General features: G+C 33.6%; 2 protein-coding genes across 2 annotated transcripts; both read left to right on the top strand.

The window, feature by feature from the left end:
* The first annotated feature begins 6,846 nt into the window (after positions 1–6,846).
* LOC132279363 (11-beta-hydroxysteroid dehydrogenase A-like) lies at positions 6,847–9,015 on the top strand. Its single transcript, XM_059781322.1, has 6 exons — positions 6,847–7,050; positions 7,199–7,391; positions 7,564–7,649; positions 7,748–7,879; positions 7,989–8,117; positions 8,334–9,015. Exons 1-6 carry the CDS (start codon positions 6,856–6,858, stop codon positions 8,568–8,570), a joined length of 972 nt encoding a protein of 323 aa, XP_059637305.1. The 5' UTR covers positions 6,847–6,855; the 3' UTR covers positions 8,571–9,015.
* A 3,367-nt stretch (positions 9,016–12,382) lies between these two features.
* LOC132278203 (11-beta-hydroxysteroid dehydrogenase A-like) lies at positions 12,383–14,981 on the top strand. The gene is made up of 5 exons (XM_059780011.1): positions 12,383–12,572; positions 14,008–14,093; positions 14,192–14,323; positions 14,457–14,585; positions 14,745–14,981. The coding sequence occupies exons 1-5, from the start codon at positions 12,383–12,385 to the stop codon at positions 14,979–14,981; spliced, it is 774 nt and encodes a 257-aa protein (XP_059635994.1).
* Positions 14,982–22,789: the final 7,808 nt, after the last annotated feature.

Below are 22,789 nucleotides of genomic sequence, written 5' to 3'. Positions count from 1 at the left end.
TGAATTGGCGGCATTGCGCAGAGAGAGAGGAGGGGGAAACCAAAGTGGGTTACTAGAACGGATTTAGGGTTTTAATTTGGTTTTTTTTTTTTTTTTCATTTTTTTTTATACATTTAATAATGTAAGGGTAGCTTTGTCATTTTAAAAATATATTCCTTATGTGTTCATCACGCGCCTAATTGGCCGGATAAATCAAACGGATCTTCACCGGTGTGTTATTTTTGCAAAAAAATTGATAGTTCGGGGGGCTAATTGTACAAAAAATAGTTTAAGGGGGGTCTTTAGAGAGAGAGAGTGTGTAAAGTTCAAGGGGGTTATTTGCACTTTACCCATATATATATATATATATGTATGTATGTATGTATGATAAATACAAAATAGTTAACAATATTAATTATGAGTATTTTTATTAAAATAATAAACACCATAAATATGATTTAATTAGTAAAATAATATTCATCATTAATGTAACTTATTCTTTCTCCAACTTTAGAGGTTCCATATATGCAAGCACAATAAAATCTTTTTTAACTATTTGTGATTGGTTGACTCGCCCTATCTAGTCCCTGTTGGGATGAATTTGGAATCATTCTAATAGGACTAGAGGTGAATTTGGGCCAAACCTAGTCGACTAATAATTAATATTTAAATAAATATTTTTTTATTAGTTGTACTTTTTCCTTTTACCTTATTTCTTATTTAAATTTTAAAAACATTTCCATTATGATGATTATTAAATATTTGATTAGACTAAAAAAATTTACAAAATTTATTCTAAATTTGTCCAAGTTTGGATTTTTTTTTTTTTTTTTCCTTAAAAAAATAAATTTATCAAAGCACCTTGAACCAAATTTGGGAAAATATTTTTTTTGGTGGAACGGATTTGGAGTGCCTCATCCCAAACCCATCCATTTTACATCCTAATATGCCTCATCCCAGATCCATCCGGTTTACATCCTAATATATACTTCCTCTGTCGGTTTAATAATCTATCTTTTCCTTCTTGTCTGTCCCAAAATAATTGTCAAAAATTTGAAAAGTCAGGCTAAGCTGAATATATCTTTCAACTAAGGGAATAAGTGCAAAAAATACCGCTAAAGAATACTCCGCATAACACTTTTACCCCCTATTTAAAAAAGTATGCAATAAACACATCTAATCTTTTGATATTGTGCAAAAATGCCTAAAGAGATATATATATATATATATATATATATATATATATATATGATACCAATTTCATACTATAGGGGTGTGTTTTGTGCACATTACCTTATATTTTTTTTAAAAATAATTTTTTTCTCTATATATATATTTCTAACATTTAATGTTTTCTCTCTCTCTAGTATTGTATTTCTCTCTCTATTTCTCATATTTTCAAGTTCTAATTAGATTGGTGGAGTGTTTTATTTAAAAATTATATAAGAAAAGTAGACTATTTATTTATATGGATTAGTGGTGGTAGATTTTGTTCCCTTGAGATTTTTATCCATAACTTGACTAAATTTAATTAGTAGTAATTTTATCTAATTAATTAGTGACAAAATTCGAAAAGATTGTTTTTAAATTTAGTTTTGATATTGTGCAAAAATGCCTAAAGAGATATATACATATATATGATACCAATTTCATACTATAGGGGTGTGTTTTGTGCACATTACCTTATATTTTTTTTAAAAATATTTTTTTTTTCTATATATATATTTCTAACATTTAATGTTTTCTCTCTCTCTCTAGTATTGTATTTCTCTCTCTATTTCTCATATTTTCAAGTTCTAATTAGATTGGTGGAGTGTTTTATTTAAAAATTATATAAGAAAAGTAGACTATATATTTATATGGATCAGTGGTGGTAGATTTTGTTCCCTTGAGATTTTTATCCATAACTTGATTAAATTTAATTAGTAGTAATTTTATCTAATTAATTAGTGACAAAATTCGAAAAGATTGTTTTTAAATTTAGTTTTCGTGCATCTTGCTTGATTGTGTGATTCTTAATTTCTTATCACTATACGTTTTTAATAAAGTAAAAAAATTAATTTTTTTTAAGGTATAATCAACGACAAATATTTAGAATTACACCCCTTCATTTTTCATTTATTTAGTGCTCTGTTGATTATATCTTTTATCTTGGTACAAATTTGAAAGAAAAAAAATTCAATTCTGGTGGTTCTTTCATATTATTATTATTATTATTTTCCTTTCCTTTTTCTCGGTAGGAGTTGTAGGTAAACCGAGAAGAAAAAACAGAAGACATCCCAGCCGGTGAACCTGTGGACAGACTGTAGGCCTTGAAAAAAAACAAAAAAAAAAAAACCAGTAGCAGAACCCTTTAGCCGCCGCCGCCGCCGCCGCCGACCGCCGTCCTAAACTCCACAGCCCACCACCCAAATCCCTGTCCACCCAAAACCTCCTTTACCGCCTACTGCAAACACCACAACCACCATCACCACCAACCCATCGACACCACCACAAAACCAAACCCCAATTGAAAAAAAAAAAAAAACGTTTTGTTGCTATACCCAAAACATATTACCACCAACAAAACCATTCAACGAGAATCAAATTGCAAAAATCACAAACCCATCTTCAACAAAACCAATCCCAAAACCAAAGACCCTATTGTGAACTAAACACCCAAAACCAAGTCCCGCAGTTCAGATCCACTTCCCGCCGGCATCGCCGTCCACCGTTCTGTTCTATGTGGCCACGGCGCAGTGATCCTTGCTAGCCGGTCAATTGTCGGTAGTTCTGTCATCATTCCTCGTCGGAATCGTTAGAGCTCGTCATCATCGCCGGAGTGTGTTGTGTCGCCGCTGAAATCCTCTCTGATCGCTGTCATCAGACTTGCTGGTTTTGTCGCCAGTCATTCCTTGCTTGTGTAAATGGCCTGCGACAAAACCTAGGGCTAGGGTTTGTGGTCTCTCTCTAGAACGCGCGAGGCTCTCTAATAATGAAAATGAGAATATGGATGGACTCAACTTGTGTTGATGGGGAGTACAGAACGACCACACTGCATTGTGGGTATTTCGGTCTTTTAATAAAATTATTTATTTTTATATATTTTATAAAATAATTTACTAAGAGTAATTTAGACAATTTATGATTTACTGCACGATACAATAGGGGTATAATATGCAATGTAAGCATATTTTAAGAGTGTTTTATGCACATGAGATCCTTCCATTAATATCCTTTATATTTAAATTTTTTTTCAAGCTTAATACTTTAAATTTTTAAGAATAATTTTAAATTTTAAAAAAGGAAAATTGCATTAAAGGCTTCTCTCCTTCAAAAATTATAAAATTCAAATGGTATTATTGGAATGGGACTGTGAGAGTATATATGCATTAAACCCCCCTCAACTATGGGGTTTTGCAACTAACTCTCCTGAACTTTCACTTTTTTGCAATTTGCCCACTCAGGTTATCGAAAAAGATAAAAGACAATTTTAACCTTATTCAAATACATTGTTTCTATCTCCCCCTCTCTATTTTTGTGTGTGTGTATATATTATAAATATATGTATATATATATATATACACATATATATATACTATATCTCTGTGCGGCACAGAGAGGAGAGGGCGCACATCGATCTTGCCGGCCATTTATGACGCCACCTTGTTCATGTCGTCGTTGACCGGTGACACTGACGGTAAGCAGCCGTCGTCCTCGTCGGCGTTCCAGATCACCAACACGTCCCACGTGTCCCGCGAAGAATAGAAGAAAAGGCGGCAGAGACTCGAGCGGCGGAGATGGACCATCACGGCCGAGTCCTCATCGGACGACCTCTTAATAGCCGACCTCTTTACGGCGGCAGACGACGAGAGCAGATCTGACATCCCAGTGTTGTCGACGGCGCAGACGGTGATGGTCTCCCGTAACTCATTGTGCCACACCCAGCACGTCCTCACCGCCTCACCAGTAACTCCTTGTGCCGCTGTCTTCGTCGGCGCCGTTTTTGGGTTCGACAGCAGCAAAAAACCATACCAGTTGCAGAGTTCATGATTTGGGGATTTTTTTTATTTTTGGTTGAATATGATTGGGGGAAATTTGGTAAAGCCAGGATTAATTTCATTTTCCCGGCTAGGGTGTATTGGTTGGGCAGAATAGTGACTGTGGAGGTTTTGGGTGGAGAGCGGTGATGGTTTTGGTTGAGGGTGGTGGTGGTGGTGCTGGACCGGTGGTTATGGGTTTGATGTGTTATTTGGTTACGGATTTGGAATGGGGTGATGGGTGGCGGTGGTTATGGGTTTGCAGAGATGGGTGGCGGTGGTGTTGAGGCTACAATTTGCTCACCAGCAGCTGGGCCTCCTCGTCCGCCTCTCCGTCTTTGACGTCTCCAATAATAGACTCTCTGGCCCGATTCCGGCTTCGTTGGGGAATCGGAGTGGGAATTTGCCATTCGATAATGGTGACAAAGGGGCATTATAGTCCTTTCATGTGAACAAGGGCATTATGGTCCTTTAATTTTACAATTCCCATCACGTGATAACATGTGCTATTTTTGCCGGTCATAATCTACCAGAGTGGGGTGATTTGCAACCAAACACTATAATTTGGGGGTTTTTTTGCTCATTTAAAAATTCAGAGGGGTTTTGTGCCTATTTGAGTATAGTTGAGGGGGTTTAATGCACTTTACCTTTATAAAACAGACGTAGTAAATATATATCTATATCATTTTCAAAGTTTTTCACAATTAGCTGTGGTTGGTTGGGCTTGGTTTTAAAGCAATTTTAATTATCATGATGTCAAATCAATTGCTTTTACCGTCCATTTGACTTGAATGTGTGTGATATTCCAAATTTGCCTCTGCTTTTTCAGCAATCCTTTCTCTCCGAGTGTCCACTGGAAAATAAATCACAGTAAAAAAAATGTGAGGAAAATGGGAATATTGTTGCTTTTTCCTATGAATTTGGTGCATGTTTTGCCTTTTCCCTCTATAATTGAAGTGGTGGCACGGGTGTTGAATGGAGGAACAAGAAGATTTGGGAGAGGGTGCTACGTCAGGGCTGAGCTAAAAATTTGATGTTGGTGACGGGTTTGTTCTATGTAATTAAATATATATTGACTACAAAATATGTCAATACACAATTATATTCCTAACAAGCCTAATGCCTAAACAATATACATTTAATTCTTAAACTTTAAAATTTACAATAAATTTTTACAAATATATATATATATATATATATATATATATTTATATATATAATTCTTTACATAACAACACATATATTCAATCACTTATCGTCGTCATATATTCGAATCGCGATAGAAGTACGATTTCAATTAAAACTAACAGTTAAAAAACGAAAGATTGAAAATAACAATAGTTTATAAAGTGCACAAAATACCTCTATAATATATTTACAGTGCGTGTCATACTCCTCATGTACTAAGTAATCATTTACATCATTTCATAAAATGATATATTTTTAAATACCACGTAATATGTAAAATGTGTAGATAAAAACAATTTGATCAAACTATATATAAAATTTACGAAAATTGATTTTGTCACTCCAAAATCTTTGTAGGACTTTTATATTTTATATTTTTGGTCCTTCCTGTTATATGAATTAGAGAATTAAGAAATAAATATAAAACCTCATATTTTCTTGTGGTCTAAAAAATGAATGTGGTGCTAAGAAGCGCAAAGAGCGCAAATAACTACTGCCAATACACTCATTCTATCTTACAAAACTACCGCCCAATGCACTCATTCTGTAACTGTAGTTTATTTGTTGTGGTAGCTTCTACTTGTAGGTTTCGAACATTCAACCTCTCCTTAATTTAGAAAAATGTGGAAGAGAGCCCTGAAGAAGTTATTGCGAGGGTAAACAGACAAAGGTGGCTTGAAGAGAAAGTATTATATATTAGTTAATGGTAAAGCATGACAATGAAGATATTGGACAGGACTAACTAGGAAGAAGGATGATCATTAACCCTGCAAATGGTTAACAAGCTTAATTTCTACTTCGAATATTAATGAAATCAGTTTTAATTTGTACTTAGAACTCCATAGATATTGATGTTATGACATAATTAGATTACCCATAACTAGCTGCTAACTTAATGTGAAAGTCCCTTTAACTTGTTTTCTTTATAATACATTCATCTTTTTATTACAGCAACATATATAGATCATTCACTTAGCAAAGATACCAAAAATATATAGACCAATATTGTTCGTGATCAGTTCAGCAAGACATGGTATGAATTTAATGGCAATGTATGAATCAAAAACCCAAAAAAAAAAAAAAAAAAAAAAAAAAATTTGCACAAGATTAATAATTTTGTGATTCAAGTCCACAATCTAGTCTCCACACGCTATTCATTTTGAATTTCTATGATGTAATGTAGGATTCTTTTCGTAATTTTGGTTGTTAGATGTCAACGTTGGGTTGCTATCTGCACACAATTTTAATGGTTTCATCATCGTATCACACCAGAATTTTATAGTTGGCATCTCTTCCTAACCTAACACTATCGAAAGAATTAAGAAAAAGATACACACTTTAACAGCGAGTCAGCAAACCATATATATCGATTGAAACTTAAATTGGACTCCACTTGTGAGGTCACTCCAACAACCTTCTTGTTGAAGTTTATAGAACTGATTCTGTACGACTTTTAATAATAAAGTAGTTTTGATTAATAATATTTTTAGGGTTCTTGTAAAACGTTATTAGCTTCTGCTTCATTAAATCAGTAGTACTGTACTCTCACCCCTATATGTATAACACAAGTAAAATGAAATTTTCATCCATAAACAATTCATTGCATTGAATATATATAGAAGCAAAATAAAAGAACTAGCTAGAGCATTGTCTTCTTGTAGTTACAAAAATGGATCAAAGTGATGTGATTCATAAGTTGATATACCTAGTTCTTATGCCTCTAGTATGTCTGTGTCTGTGTCTCATCTCACCTTCCGTCTTCATCTTCAACTTCATACGTACTATCTTACAATATTACATCTCCCCAGAGAACATGAATGGAAAAGTAGTTCTCATCACTGGTGCTACATCAGGAATTGGAGAGGTTCATGCTCAGACATTGCCATTTCATTTGATTTCTTCCATATGTGTCTTATATATATATATATATATATATATATATATTTCTCTATTTAATTATAAATTCAAAATTGATTGAGTAGTTATATATATGTGTGTGTGTGTGTATGCAGCAAATGGCTTACCAATATGCAAAGAGAGGAGCTTCACTTGTGATAGTTGGGAGGAATGCCCACCACCTTCCAAAGGTTGCAGAGACAGCTCGTGGCCTCGGCTCTCCTGATGTCCTTGAGGTTTGTGCAGATGTTTCCATTGTTGAAGATTGCAAGCGCTTTGTTGATGAAGCTATCAAACACTTTGGTCGATGTGAGCTTTCTATTTGTATTTGATAACACAACTAAATGAGATTAATATAGCTTGGTTGTTTGTGAATATATATATATATATATATATATATATATATATATATATATATATATATATATATATATATGTACATATATAATTGTTGAAATTGAAGAAGCTTTTTAATTTACAGTGGATCATCTGGTCAATAATGCGGGTATTGCCTCTGTGAGCCCAATTGAAGATGTCACAGATTTTACGAAATTTACACGTGTGATGGTAATAATCTTTCTGTATATAACACATTTTTTCAAATTATTTTTTTCCCCTTCTTAATTTATTTAATATTTTAAACTGAATATATAGTTTACCTACAGGACATAAACTTTTGGGGATATGTTTATCCAACCCATTTTGCAATTCCTCACCTCAAAAAAAACAAGGGAAAAATTCTTGCCATTTCGTCTGGTGCTGCATTGGTGCACCCTCCCACATTGGGCTTCTATAGCGTATGAATTAATCATATGCATTACTTATATCTAAATAATATCTCCTATATATATATATATCTGGATATATTGTTTCCATATTTTTATTATTATTTACATTGTGCTTCAGGTAACTAAATCGGCTATAAAAACCTTCTTTGAGACGTTGAGATCTGAAATGGCACCTTCAATCACAGTAACAATTGCAACTCTTGGATTTATAGATTCAAAAATGCTCAGAAGAGAACGAGTGTCTAAGGTAGGCCTCACCCAAGTAGATCAAAGGATGAGAGAGGTGTAAGATTTATGTACAATTTATGAGTGTGAGTGTAAATACATATAAAAATGTTGTCAAGACATCTATCTCATTACAAATAGCATTATTAAAATTAATTTGAATATATTTTTTTACATATTTCAAAAGTAGCATTCCAATTCATTATTAATAAGGGTAAAAATGGTTATGGACGCACAGGTTGTTTTTCAGTTACTTCCGCTGATGAGTTCAAGGGCAACTGCAGAAGCCCTTGTCGACGGAGTATGCCGAGGGGAACGATATGTGACCGAACCAAAATGGTACAACTCCATTTTTATGCTCCAAGCTTTATGCCCTCAACTCGTGGACTGGTATAGCGGTCGCATTTTATTTCCCCAACTCAAGCATGTCTTGAATGAACCATCTATTCCAACTTCACAAACTAAAACAGACTAGCTTCAGGTTTTATTATACTACTGTATAATTTATACACCTATTTTATTTCTAATATTTCTATTAAATTGCTTAAAAGTTGACTCTCCAGTCTCCACGGTCCCACTGCGTGGGAGATGCTTTGTGTAATGCTGGTTTTATGTATATCTTCATTATGTGTGTACAATGATATCAATTGATATGAATCTGTATGGACATTTTCTATGCTTCTAATTCTTGATTGTATTGTGATATAGGGTATAAGAGTATGACATAATCAACTACATTCATGTAAATGAGTGACATGTAAAAAACTCATTATTCACTCACATAAAAGAGTCGAATGTATCTGACTTTCGAATTACTTACCATTTTTGTTTTTCATTAAGTAATGATATTATATAAACAATTTTAAAATATAAAGTTAATCAATGTAAGTAATTAAGTGCTAATAACCTAATGCAAAAAGTTAAACTCTACAAAAAAAAAAAAAAAAAAAAAAAAAAAACAGAAATTGTATCCAACAATTTTTTTTTCCCTTGTTAAATTGTATCCAAGATTAATCACTGACATTTCTATTCATACTGGTTGGATTTTAAGACTTTACTACACACATCTGGGTGGCACTAAAATACAGTATTGAAGGGCACTTATTGCATCAAAAGAGTGCCTTTTATTTATTTTATTTTATTTTTTTAAAAAAGGGTGTTTTTTTTTTTTTTACATACTTTGCATTTGAAAAATGGTCTCGGTATTTGACCACTCAACAGACTGGGCTAGCCCGACCTAATAGCCCAATGTTAAGCCCAAGTCTGACCTAGCAGGCATTTTCTAATAATATTACATAGCCCATAAGCCCAATGGTATGCTTTTTTGGTAGTTACCTTCTTTATACCTTGAATCATATTCAATGGAGATTATGTATAGTTTCTTACTTACTGGTTTACAAGACATTACCAATGTGTGCATTTGAGTGCGTATATATATAAAGCTCTTAGCAGTTATTAGTGAAAAGGGTAGAAGGATAAAAAGAAATCAATTTTGCTGATGTTACAGATAAAAAAAAAAAAATCAGCAATTGAACTAATACTACAAAATCTTATACGGATTATAAATTAAGGAAAAGAAGTACTTACTGATATGAACAACACGTCTTATTATGCATGAAATGTTTTTGGAAGAATTAGCTAATTGTGAAAATTTTAATTTTCTAAAACCTTTTCTTTTTATTATATTCAATCGTTTTTTTAATTTTAAATTTTTTCTGTTTCTATTATTTTTAAGTTTTTCCGTCTAAGTGTCTAACTAAACAAAACAAACGAGTAGATCACAAAAGTGAAAACTACGAGAGAAAATCTCAGGAATGATGACTAAAGTGAAAACTACAAGAGAAAATCTCAGGAATGACGACTAACCTTAATTTTAGTAAAATTTAGATCTCTTTAATTATTAAATTAGGGTTCCGTTTGTTTGGATGTAAAATATATATATATTTTTTGATATTTGGTTGTCGTAAAATATTTACAAAGAAAAAAATATATTAAAATTTAACAAAAATAATTATCCATCAATTTTCGGCAACTTATTTTACATGTCTCGCTGATTGACTCTACTTCAACCTCGACCTACACCTTTGTCAAATACCGACAAAATAAAAATAAAAGAATATTTTACTTGAAAAAAAAAATATTCTTCAAAAAAAATATTTTACGCCTAGATGTCTTTAATTGTTAAACTAGATGTCTTATAATTTAATTATTACATTATGCTTCTAGCGACTATATGTTTCCAACATTCAACCTCTCCTATACTTGGAGAGACGAGGAAGAAGAGCCCGGTTTACATGTTGAATAAATAATTGAAGAATTTATTGCGAAGGGTAAACAGAGACATGATCCCCAACCCTGCAAATGGATAACGAGCTAAATTTGTAGTACCTACACATCTACAACTCTGTAAATATTGATGTTATGATATCAGATTACCCAAAACTAGCTTGCTTAATAATGTGAAAGTCTCTTAACTTGTTTTCTTTATAATACATTCATCATTTTAAGGTTAGTTTGGTAAGTGGAAATGGAATAAAATAAAGTGGAATTGAATGTTTTTAATTTCATTTTTTGGTTTGGAAAATAATTTTAAAGATAGAATGTCCATTCTCTACAGTTATCGGATAATGATCATTCCATCAAAATCATTTCACTTTTTAACTAGAGGAATGAATTACTTTACCTGAACGATGTGATTGTTAACACACTTTTCTCAAACAATAAAAGTCAACTTTTTCTTGATATTTCTTCCTCAATTTCTAAATATATATTTAGGCATATATATATATATATATAGAGTTTAGTTTTCCTTTTTAAATCATGCATAATCAAACGAGAGCACGTGAATGATCATTCTATTTTCATTCCATTCCTATTCCATTTTCTTATTCATCCTATTCCTACCTTATTTCATTCCTCCATAAAATAAAAAAAAAACAAAAAAGGGTTACATCTAAAAGATTGCAAATGTAAGAGCACCCGGATTGCAATCAATAGTAGATAATATGGGCAGCAAGTAAAAAGAGGGGGCGAAAAGTCCCTAGTGAGTGGATTCCACCTCTCATTGTCTACTCCTGTATCCAAATTTTGATAAACTGAGTAGAAATTTAGAAAATATTGAAACTCTCTTTGTAACTTCTTAATTTGTCTCTTTTATAATTTAATTTAATTAATTAATTTATTTTTTTAAAAAACATTTTTAATTAACTTTTGTGGTCCCCGCTTATTTATCTCCCTTCCTTATCAATAAATTTTTTTAGATTAACTCAGGGTGTCAAGAGCTTCCCCCAGATTAATCCCCAACAACGAAGATCGCCTCCTCTTGCCTCAACAGTTATTCTCTCATAATTTGTAAACGTATGTATACAGTTTGTCACTTCTTTCTGCACATGAGAATCTTCGTTAAAAAAAAATAAAAAAAAAATTGAATAACCATAACAAGGCACTTTTAAAAAGTGAAAAGATAACATGATCAGAAGTGCATACCAAATGACCTAAGCTTCTACAGGTAGTCCGGTACCATTCCTTTCATAAATTTTGGTTGTCGGGTTGCTATCCACGTTAATGGTTACAGCGTCCTATCGATCACATGCAAAATCTCTTCCTTATCAAATGAAATTTCTAAAAAAGCTACACACTTTAACACTAAAACTATTCTTATACAACGTAATATTAATTGGACTCTACTTGTGATCTCACAACAACCTTCCACAATTGATTGTACAATATTTATAGAAATGATTCCGTACAACTTTTAATAAAAGTAGTACATTTTGACCCCAAATCGTATTTTTTTTTTGGTATATGTTAAGAAGTTTTTAGTGATTTCAGCGTAATAAAGAATATTTATTGATTAATAATTTATTGAGTTGAATCACCCTCCCTCTCCCCTATATGTATAAGACAGCTCAAAGGTAATCTCAACCATAAACAATTCATTACACTGAATATTGAACTAAAATAGCCAGACCATTGCCTTCTTCATTGGTTAGAAAATGGATGTAAGTGATTTGATTCATAAGTTGATATACCTAGTGCTTATGCCTCTAGTATGTGTATCTCTGTGTCTCATCATACCTCCCGTCTTCATCTTCAACTTCATACATACTATCTTACAACACCTCTTCCCTGAGAACATGAAACGAAAAGTAGTTCTCATCACCGGTGCTGCATCAGGAATTGGAGAGGTTCATACTCGATCACGCATTTAATTTAATTTAATTTCTTCCATATCTTTCTCTCATATATATATATATATATATATGTATGTATGTATGTATGCAGCAAATGGCTTACCAATATGCAAAGAGAGGAGCTTCACTTGTCATAGTTGACAAGAATGCCCATCACCTTCCAAAGGTTGCGGAGACAGCTCGTGGCCTTGGCTCTCCTGATATCATTCAGGTTTGTGCAGATGTTTCCATTCTTGAAGATTGCAAACGCTTTATTGACGAAGCCGTCAAACACTTTGGCCAATGTGAGTTTTCTATTTGTATTTGGTTAATTTCTTCTTCATTGATTTTTTTTTAAAATCCCCTTCTTAATGTTTATAGGAGTGCTGGTTAAGGGCAATAATTGTATAATTGTTTCCTAGTTTAGTCTGTGTGCGAAGTGAAGGGTAATTATGTTATTTGACATTTGTAACTATCCACTCCTGCACGTGGTATGATATTGTCTGATTTGGACCGAGCCTATACAATTTTGCTCTTGGGGTTTTACACTAAAATGTTTCATATCAATTGGAGTGTATTTTTGTTGGCCATATTTCCGGTTAGGTCAGACTCCGATACCATTTGTAACTACCCACTCCACCACATGGTATGACATTATCCGCTTCGAATTCGAGCTGCATTTTATTTATTTATTGGGTTTTACCCTAAAAGACCTCATACCAATTAGAGTGTACAAATTCCACATATATAGTAGTTCTCCTTTCCATGCCTAGACGATGTGAGATTATACATCCGTAACTCGCTCGATATAGTATCCTGCTAGTGCCAAAATTTTGAGAGACCTTAGGTCAACTTTCACATGCGAGATCATTTATACACAAGTGTGTTTGGGCCCTTTAAAATTATTTGTGTTTTTTATTTTTATTTTTTTGCAAGTCTTTCTAAATTGGAGGCCCTAAACAATCACCTAGGCCCAATACCAACCCTGCACGACACACCCACCCACAAAATCACCACAATGGCTGGACCACCGAAGGATAAACATACATACCCCTCTTAAATTATGATGACATTGATGTTTGTCATGAAATGGTCCATGCGGTCTGTCTCAAGCTTATAATTGTTACACAATGAGATTTTTTTTTTTTTTGTTCGAACTTGCAAATAACACATATTTATAATTGGCATATAGTAAATGTTTTTTTTTTTTTTTTTAATTATTATTATTTACAAATAACATATATTCCTATTAAAACTTGAACTCTTCCTTTTCAAATAGAATGTATAAAAGTTCCACTAATTTATAACAGGTTCCTATTTCCGGTGATGCTACTATAACTAACTTTTCATTGAATTGGGTTTCTAGAAGCTATAACAGGATTGCTCGTGAAACAGGACAGTGGACTCTTAAATGTAATCAAAGTGATCTTACTTAGGAAGTGTGGCCATCTTGACTTTTAGCATCTCTTAAGGCAAATCTTCCTTCTGTTTCATCTTAGTGTTTTTTATAATGGTATATTGTAAGGTTAATAAATCTAAATTTTAGCCCTAGGGGACCCTTGTTGCAGGCTAATTTTAGACCTAGGGAACCAAATTACATATATAAATATAAATATATAAATCACAATAAACCAAAAGTTATATATGCTCTTGAATTGAGTTATTAAGCAATTGATTTCTCTATATATCTATATATATATATAATTGTTTAACTGAAGAGGCTTGCTTGTTAATTGACAGTGGATCACCTGGTCAACAATGCGGGTATTTCCTCTGTATGCCCAATTGAAAATATCACAGATGTTACGAATTTCCCACGTGTGATGGTAATATTCCTTCTGTAGTAAGAGTAATAATAAGTAGTAAATTTTTTTTCCCTTGCTTTATTTTCTTTTAAAAACTGAATACGTAGTTATATGTACAGGACGTAAACTTTTGGGGACTTGTTTATCCAACCCATTTTGCAATTCCTCACCTCAAAAAAAGCAAGGGAAAAATCCTTGCCATTTCCTCAGTTGCTGCATTGATGCACCCTCCAACATTGGGCTTCTACAGTGTATGAATTAATCACATGCATTATTTATATATCTAAATATTATCTCCTCTCTCTCTCTCTCTCTCTCTCTCTCTCTATATATATATATATAAATTGTTTCCTTATTATTATTATTATTTACATTGTGCTCCAGGCAAGTAAATCGGCTGTAAAAACTTTCTTTGAGACATTGAGATCTGAATTGGCACCTTCAATCACAGTAACAATTGCAACTCTTGGGTTTATAGATTCAAACATGACCAGACAAGAACACTTATCTAAGGTATACCTCATTTAAATAAATCGAATAATAAGAAATGTAAGATTAACACATAGTTGCATACATGCTACAAGTTTATATATATAAAAATGATTACCCTACTCAAAAAAATATTCACCTACCCCATTAACAGTTCTTGAATCGGCCCTTGGTTATGGACAGGTTGTTTTTCGATTAGTTCCGGTGATGAGTTCAAGGAGAGCTGCAGAAGCCCTTGTTGACGGGATACGACGAGGAGAAAGATACGTGACCGAACCAAAATGGTACAAGGCGTTGTTTATGGTGGAAGCTTTATGCCCTCAAGTGATGGACTGGTGTTATGGTCGCATTTTATTTCCCCAACTCAAGCATGCCTTAGATGAAGCATCCATTTCAACGTCACAAACTAAAGCAGACTAGGTTCTAGATTTATTGGATCATATATTATAAATATATTTATTTCTAATATTTAAATCTTTTTGTTGATTTCTAATATTTATATAAAAATGCTTAAAAGTTGACTCTCGACGGTCCAATTGTGGGAGTCGGGTGTAATTTACGTTTTATGTATGTCTTCATTATGTGTACACCATGATGGTATCAATTAATGCGAATCTACATGGACATTTCTTATGCTTATAAATTTTTTATTTAAGTAATAATCTTCTTTAAATTGCTACTAACTTAAAGAAATATGTTAAATTTTAAAATAAAAAATAAATTGTATCCAAGATCAATCACTGACATAAATAAATATTAGGCTACACTTCAGTCACATAATTCGTTTTAACAGGTGTCACTCTTAAGTCATGTGTTCTCGCTCTTGATTCGGCTTGGTGTAACTAAAATTTTGTCTTGCTAGGGGTGCATACGGTTCGATTCTTTACGGTTCTGGTCAGAATTGGAACCGGAACCGTTCACAATGGTTCCTAAAAAACAAAAATGGAATCGGAATCAAAACCGTATAAATTAGAACCGAACCAAAACCAAACCGAAAACCGGTTCGGTTCCGTGAGAACTGTTAACCATGAGTTGAGAGACAGTGGCTGTCGGCTGAAGCTTGCGAACCCGAACTGGAACGGGCGATGGAAACTGAAAGATATGGGTTTTGATTTTTTGAACAATCTGAAATGATATATGCTGATATGGGTTTTGAACATTTGATTCTTGGAGACAGATTTGAAATATATGGGTTTTAAACTTTCGATTTTTGTAGATTTTGTAGTTTACAGTTGCAGAGAGAGAGGGGGCAAGTTTAGCAGTTGCAGAGAGAGAGAGGGGGGCAAGCTTGAGAGTTGAGAGACAGTGGCTGAAGCTTGCGAACCCGAATTAACTGGAACAGCAAGCGATGGAAATTGAAAGATATGGGTTTTAATTTTTTGAACAATCTGAAATGATATGCCGATATGGGTTTTGAGTTTTTGATTCTTGCAGACAGATTTGAAATATATGGGTTTTGAACTTCTGATTCTTGTAGATTTTGTAGTTGCAGAGGGAGAGAGGGCAAGTTCAGAGTCGAGAGAATAGAGATGGAGGCGATTGGGGAGGCTGAGCCTCATTGATTTGACTTAAAAATAAAATATAATCAAATAATCAAATATAATATATAACATTATATAAAATATTATATAATGTTATATATTGTATTACTAATAATATAATTATATATATATATTACGGTTCCGGTTGCAGAACAGAACCGTGAGACTGAAACCGGAACTGAACCGAAATTCAACGGTTTTTCATTTTAGGAACTAGAATCGGAACCAAAACCGGAACCGGAACTGTGAGAACCGAAATTTTAGATTCCCGTTCTCACGGTTTCGGTTCCGATTCCACAGTTCTTTTGTGCACCCCTACTTCTTGCATCAAAAAAACTTACATACTTTGCATTTCATTGTCGAATTTACGTATAAAAAAAAGACTAGGCCAGGCTGACCTTATGGCCTAAAGTTAAGCCCAAGTCCAACTTAACAGGCATCTAATAACTGAAAGAAACCATCAAGTCCAAAGAGATCGCATTACCTCTAGCCATGAAATCAGATTGATTAATGCCTGCAAAACAAAATGAGAAATCCTAATAACGTTCACGCCTATACAAGTCTTGATGCGTGTACTTGATGGAGACAACACAAACTGCACTTGTTAGAAATGGGACCTCTATAAGATTCTGTAAAAAATTAAATTCGAGAAGCAAGTAATCTATCATACAAGCCTTCTTTTCTATTTTGATTCAAAATGGCAGTTATTATTAAACCACCGTAACTTCCCAAAAATCATGTACTTATAACTTCTCAATAACGTTGTGTCAGTGTAAGTGGTTAGAATAGTGTGAGAATATAGGCTACACCACGATTAATGAATAAACGTGTCCAACATTCTCCCACTTGGCCAATATTAACACATTCATTACCCTTCTGGGTTTGAGAACTAAAAAAAAAAAAAAAAAATTTATCTATAGAATTTCAGTGTATAAAATCATGGCGGAAATTACACTATACAAATGAGTACTGCCTTCCATGTATCATTATATCACTGTCTTTCTTTAGATAAACATCTTTATGTGGTAGTACTTTATAAATAGTTATTTCAAAAACTATTCAAGGAAGTCAACTTTATTGTCCCAATGGACTATCTGTATGCATAAGCTCCCATAAGTCATTCCAAAGTTCTACTTTATTATCCAAAAGGATAATTTGTCATTTATAATCTTTATGTATATTTCCTTAAAAATGACAAATAAAAAACTAAAAATCATCAGAACATAAATGCAATTGCAAATTTTAAAGCATCTCAGTAAATCAAACACAAGACATATCAATAAGTCCCATATGTCCTACATGTTCCTTATATAATTTGGGCGGCAAACCCTTTGTCACTGGATCTGCGAACAATGACTTTGTTTCTATGTAATCTACTAACACTTGATGATTGTAAACTTTTTCTTTAACAATAAGGAACTTTATGTTAATCCACCTATTTGAACTCCCACTTGCATTGTTGTTACAGAAACGAACTGCAACGGAATTATCACAATAGATTCTTAATGACCTAGAGATGGAATCCACAACTTTAAGATCTGTGATAAAATTCCAGAACCATAAGGCATGTCCTGTAGCCTCATGACATGCTACATACTCCGCCTCTATAGTAGAGGAAGTGATTGATTTCTGTTTTAAGCTTTTCCGCGAGATAGCTCCCCCTACAAAGAGGAATACATATCCTGATGTTGACTTTCTAGAGTTAATGCATCCTCCAAAATCAGAATCAGAATATCCAACCACTTTCAAAAGATTTGATCTTTTGTATTTTAGCATGGAATCCTTTGTCCCTTGTAGATATCGCATCACTTTCTTTGCAACTTGCCAATGATCCATTCCTAGATTACTTTGGTATCTGTCTAAAATTTCTACTGCAAATGCAATGTCTGGTCTAGTGCATACTTGCACATACATTAGACATCCTACTGCAGATGCATAAGGAATGACTTCAATCTCTTCCCTTTCCAAATTATTTCTTGGGCACTGATTTAGATTGAATTTGTCACCCTTGACAACAGGAGCAACACTTGAAGCACAACCCAACATTCGAAATCTCTCTAAAACTTTATTGATATAGGCCTTTTGGGATAATCTAATCAATCCTTGTGATCTATCCCTATAAATTTCTATGCCAATGACATAGGATGCTTCACCCATATCTTTCATATCAAAATTTCTAGAGAAAAACTCTTTAACTTCATGTAGCAACCTTAAGTCACTATTGGCAAGCAAAATATTATCCACATATAGGATCAAAAGAATGAACTTACTCCCACTAACCTTAAGGTATATACATTGATCGACGATGTTTTCTTTAAACCCAAAAGAAGAGATAACATCATGAAATTTGTAATACCACTGACGTGAGGCTTGTTTCAACCCATATATAGATTTCTTGAGTTTGCAAACTAATTTGTTTTCTTTACCTGAATGAAAACCTTCAGGTTGTTTCATGTATACCTCATCATTCAAGTCCCCATTAAGAAATACTGTTTTCACATCCATTTGATGTAACTCTAAATCAAAATGAGCTACCAATGCCATGATAATATGAAGGGAATCCTTTGTAGAAACGGGAGAAAATGTATCATGGTAATCAATGCCTTCCCTTTGAGTATACCCTTTGGCTACAAGTCTGACCTTATATCGTTCAATCTTACCTTTTGGGTCTCTTTTAGTCTTATAAACCCATTTACAGCCAACTGCATTAGCCCCCGCTGGCAATTGAACCAAATCCCAGACTTGATTTTTAGCCATAGAGTCTAGTTCCTCTAACATGGCATCATACCATAACCTTAAATTTTCTCCACTCATGGCTTGTGAAAACGTAATTGGGTCTTTATCAATTCCAATATCATGGTCAATTTCTTGTAGATATACAACATAATCAGAGGGGATTGCAGGTTTTTTTACTCTTGAGGACCTTCTTAACTCTATCTGTTCATTTAGAACAGGTTCATTGACAACATGATTCTCATGGGTAGGAACTTCTTAATTTACCTGTTCTTCCATAATAATATCTTGAAAAATGTCTTGAAGTACAGGTAAAGGTTCTTTAGTCACAAATCTAACAACCAAATCCCGTGTTTCCTCAAAAATTAAATTTCGAGGTTGTTCACTCCCACTAATGTCAATATCCTCAAGAAACCTAGTATTTCTCGCCTCAACAATAATGGGTTTATGCGAAGGACAATAAAACTTGAACCCCTTGGACTTTTCTGCATAGTCAATAAAAAGCCCACTTATTGTTTTTAAGTCCAACTTTTTCTCTATAGGATCGTACACCCTGACCTCAACTGGACAACTCCATATGTGTAAGTGTCCTAAACTTAGTTTCCAACCATTCCATAACTCAAAGGGTGTTTTTGGAATCAATTTGATTGGAACCCTGTTTAAGATATACATAGCGATTTTTGGCCTCACTCTATAGAGATAAAGGGAGAGAAGAATTACTAATCATACTTCTTACCATGTCCATTAGCAATCGATTCATTCTTTCTGCACACATTAATCAATTTGATTTCATGGCTAAAGGTAATGCGATAACTTTGGACTTGATAGTTTCTTTCAATAACGTGTAAATGTGTGTGTGTGTGTGTGCGCGTGCGCGCGTATATATATATATATATATATATATATATATATATATATAACTTTTAGCAGTTACGAGTCTTATGACTACTCTTTATGATATATATTTTTTTTTTAGTCAGTGATAAAAAAATATTAACAATTGAACTAAAAATATGTAAGTTTTGCAATAAAGAAAAATTTAAGAAAAAGAACTTACAGATATGAATAAAACGTTCCTATTATGCATGAAATGTTTTTGGAAAACTTTGCTAGTCGTGGGAATTTTAATTCTGTAAGACAGTTTATTTTTCATTAACAAAGCACAGAACTGACCGGTTTCCTCTTTGCAAGGGTCGCGATACCAAGTCAAGCTTGAAGAGTTGTGAATTTAGGAGGTGGCTAAGTTTTACATTTATAGAAAGCCACTACTACCTTTCTCTATATAAAATATAGATAGGGTGAGTAGGGATAGTCCCAAGGGATTATACGTGTTGGAATTTCAACTTCGACTCTAGCGTACAAATGATTGCAAAAGAGAGTTGGGTTGGTTGATTACTTCTAGAAAAGAATTAATTAAAATGCAATAAAATAAAGAATAAGTAAGAAGGAAAGGTCTTGGGGTGTAGAGATCACCACCAAACAATACTATTCCAAACCATAATAAAGTGACTAATGAGGGAAATGAATGTGTTGCAACAATGTTGTGTGTGTAAAAGACATTCAATTGGTAAGGGTGACTCAACAAGTGCAAATTGTCTCAATCAACATGTGTGCGGCCACAATACATCTATTGGTAGAGGAATATATTGTCTAAACATCATGTGAAGATAACAAAATAATAATTCAAGTCATTAAACCTTTCATTAAGCTCATAGTCCAAGCAATCCATAAGGATGATTTAGTTAAACATGCATTATCTAAACATCATGTGAGAGGTACAAAATATCTATTGGGAGAGGAATAAATTGTCTAAACACATGTGAAAGATACAACATATCATAACTAGTCATTAATCCTTCATTAAGCTCACAATCCACATACAACACAATATTAGAGGAATATGCCATTTGGAATCACAAGCATGGAACATCAAACATCAAAAGTAGATTGTCCTCCCATCTAACATTACACTACCACTACACTAAATCTACACTACTAGTATGAAAATAAAGTTATCTAGACTAGGGGAGAGGCACAAACCATCAAGAATAGGTATAAACCATCAAATGAACCAAAATAACAGTCATTAAGCATATCATCTTGATAATCTCTAGATCTATAGCATCAATACACATAGACATGCATCAAAAACACTAAATCTAGAGATAAACACATGAATATCCTACTCTAGCATACATAGGCATATGGATATAATAGAATAGTCAATTGGAAGCATTAAACCATACAAACCATGAAATAATCAAGATTTATATATACATGAATATCAAGATGTATCATACAACACTAATCCCTCAATAATACACAAGATTAGAGTATAGAAAGCATACTTGGGGCTAACTCTAGCCCCAAGAGGATGTCTAGCCACTCATGGTAGTGATGATCCAACCCTCAAGGGCTAACTTTATGGCTGCTCCTTGTTGGTGAAGATCTCCTCCAATGGTGCTCTAGCTTCCCTCCTTCCTTCTCTCCAAGAATAGCCTCTAAGATGATTTTCAATGTGTGACAAGAGACTCCCTCAAAAAGTGTATCATATTCTTTATATAGGTAGGTCAAATACACCCCATGATGAGCTGTGGTCGTGCAAGGCATATTCTCCAATCATTGGATGAAGGACGGAATAAATGAGCTGGACTTTAATTTTTTCTCGCTGGAGGAAGTTCGATCGATCGAACCTTAACTTGGATCGATCGAAAATGGGTTCGATCGATCGAACTGCATCTTAGATCGATCGAAGTGATCTGACTCCTCCGGATAATGACAAGGATGGGATATTTTTAAGATATTTATGAAGAAAAAGACAAAAGTGGTTGGTAGGCGTACAACAGTGGATAAGATCAATCATTTGAATAGGACAAAATAGGGTTCGATCGATCGAAGGTGATGTTCGATCAATCGAACTTGGAATTTCAGCAAAGGCCAAGGTTGGATCTATCGAGAAGTACTGTGATCGATCATAGATGTTCGATCGATCGAACTTTAAGTTGGATCGATCGAACTTTTCAGCTCCACAACTTGATTCCTTTTTGCTCCTTTCTTTCTTCACTTTGCTCCCTCCTTTGGTTTATCTCAGGATTGCTTCAATTAAGCTTTTATTTGGCTGAGTTAGCTAAATTTTGGGATTAGTGCTTGAAAATATAAATAACACGTAATAAGTCTAAAATGGCAAAGTAAGATAGATAAAGGTACTAGAATGCTTAAGCTTAACGGGTTTAAATGCGCACTTTTCAGTGCTCATCACACCCCCAAACTTAAATATTGCTAGTCCCTAACAATGAACTAAGAAGTAAAGGAATGAAATAAACAACTATACAAGTATAAACTAGAAAGCAAGTAAAATGATAACACCATTTTCGTAGGGAACACGATTGCATTTAGCATATGCAACAAGCCTTTTAAACCCCTAGGTTACCCCTAGTGGACGAGTAAAGTCTCGTGAGGGTTTCCAGAAATGGTACCCACAAACATTAAGCTCATTCTTTCAAAAGAGGCACCAATATTGCAAACAAGCATTGGGAGAAAACTACCTCAAGTATGCAATTTTTCAACCGTTTCTAAGCAATCTTCCAAAATTTCAATATCAAGCAAGCAAGTATGGTCCTCCACATATTAAGAAAATGATCATGAAAATCGAAACAAGTCTAGAATCCATGTGAGAGGTCCGGCATCAAGTGTGTTGCTATCTTAGCCAACTAGAGAAGTAATCACATCCTTACCCTCAAACTAGCACACAGATCTAGTACCGAACATCAAGATAAGAGAGTGAACCTTTTATTAAAGCTTTATTGTTCTAGGTGCGCTTATTCTTTTCACTCATTTTCTTTTTCTTTTTCTTTTTATTTTTATTTTTTATTTATTAAGGATCAAAGATGGAAATATTGTGCAATGTGTTGATCTCTTAAGCTTTCTAGAAGATTCATGTAGCGAGCTTTAGGT

Source organism: Cornus florida, unplaced genomic scaffold, assembly GCF_030987335.1.
Source record: "Cornus florida cultivar Cherokee Brave unplaced genomic scaffold, ASM3098733v1 CherokeeBrave_3.0.0_Hap2_Chr10, whole genome shotgun sequence".
Taxonomy (NCBI): Eukaryota; Viridiplantae; Streptophyta; class Magnoliopsida; order Cornales; family Cornaceae; genus Cornus; species Cornus florida.
The sequence above is the reverse complement of the archived record's forward strand: the minus strand, read 5'-3'. Positions and strand labels throughout refer to the sequence as shown.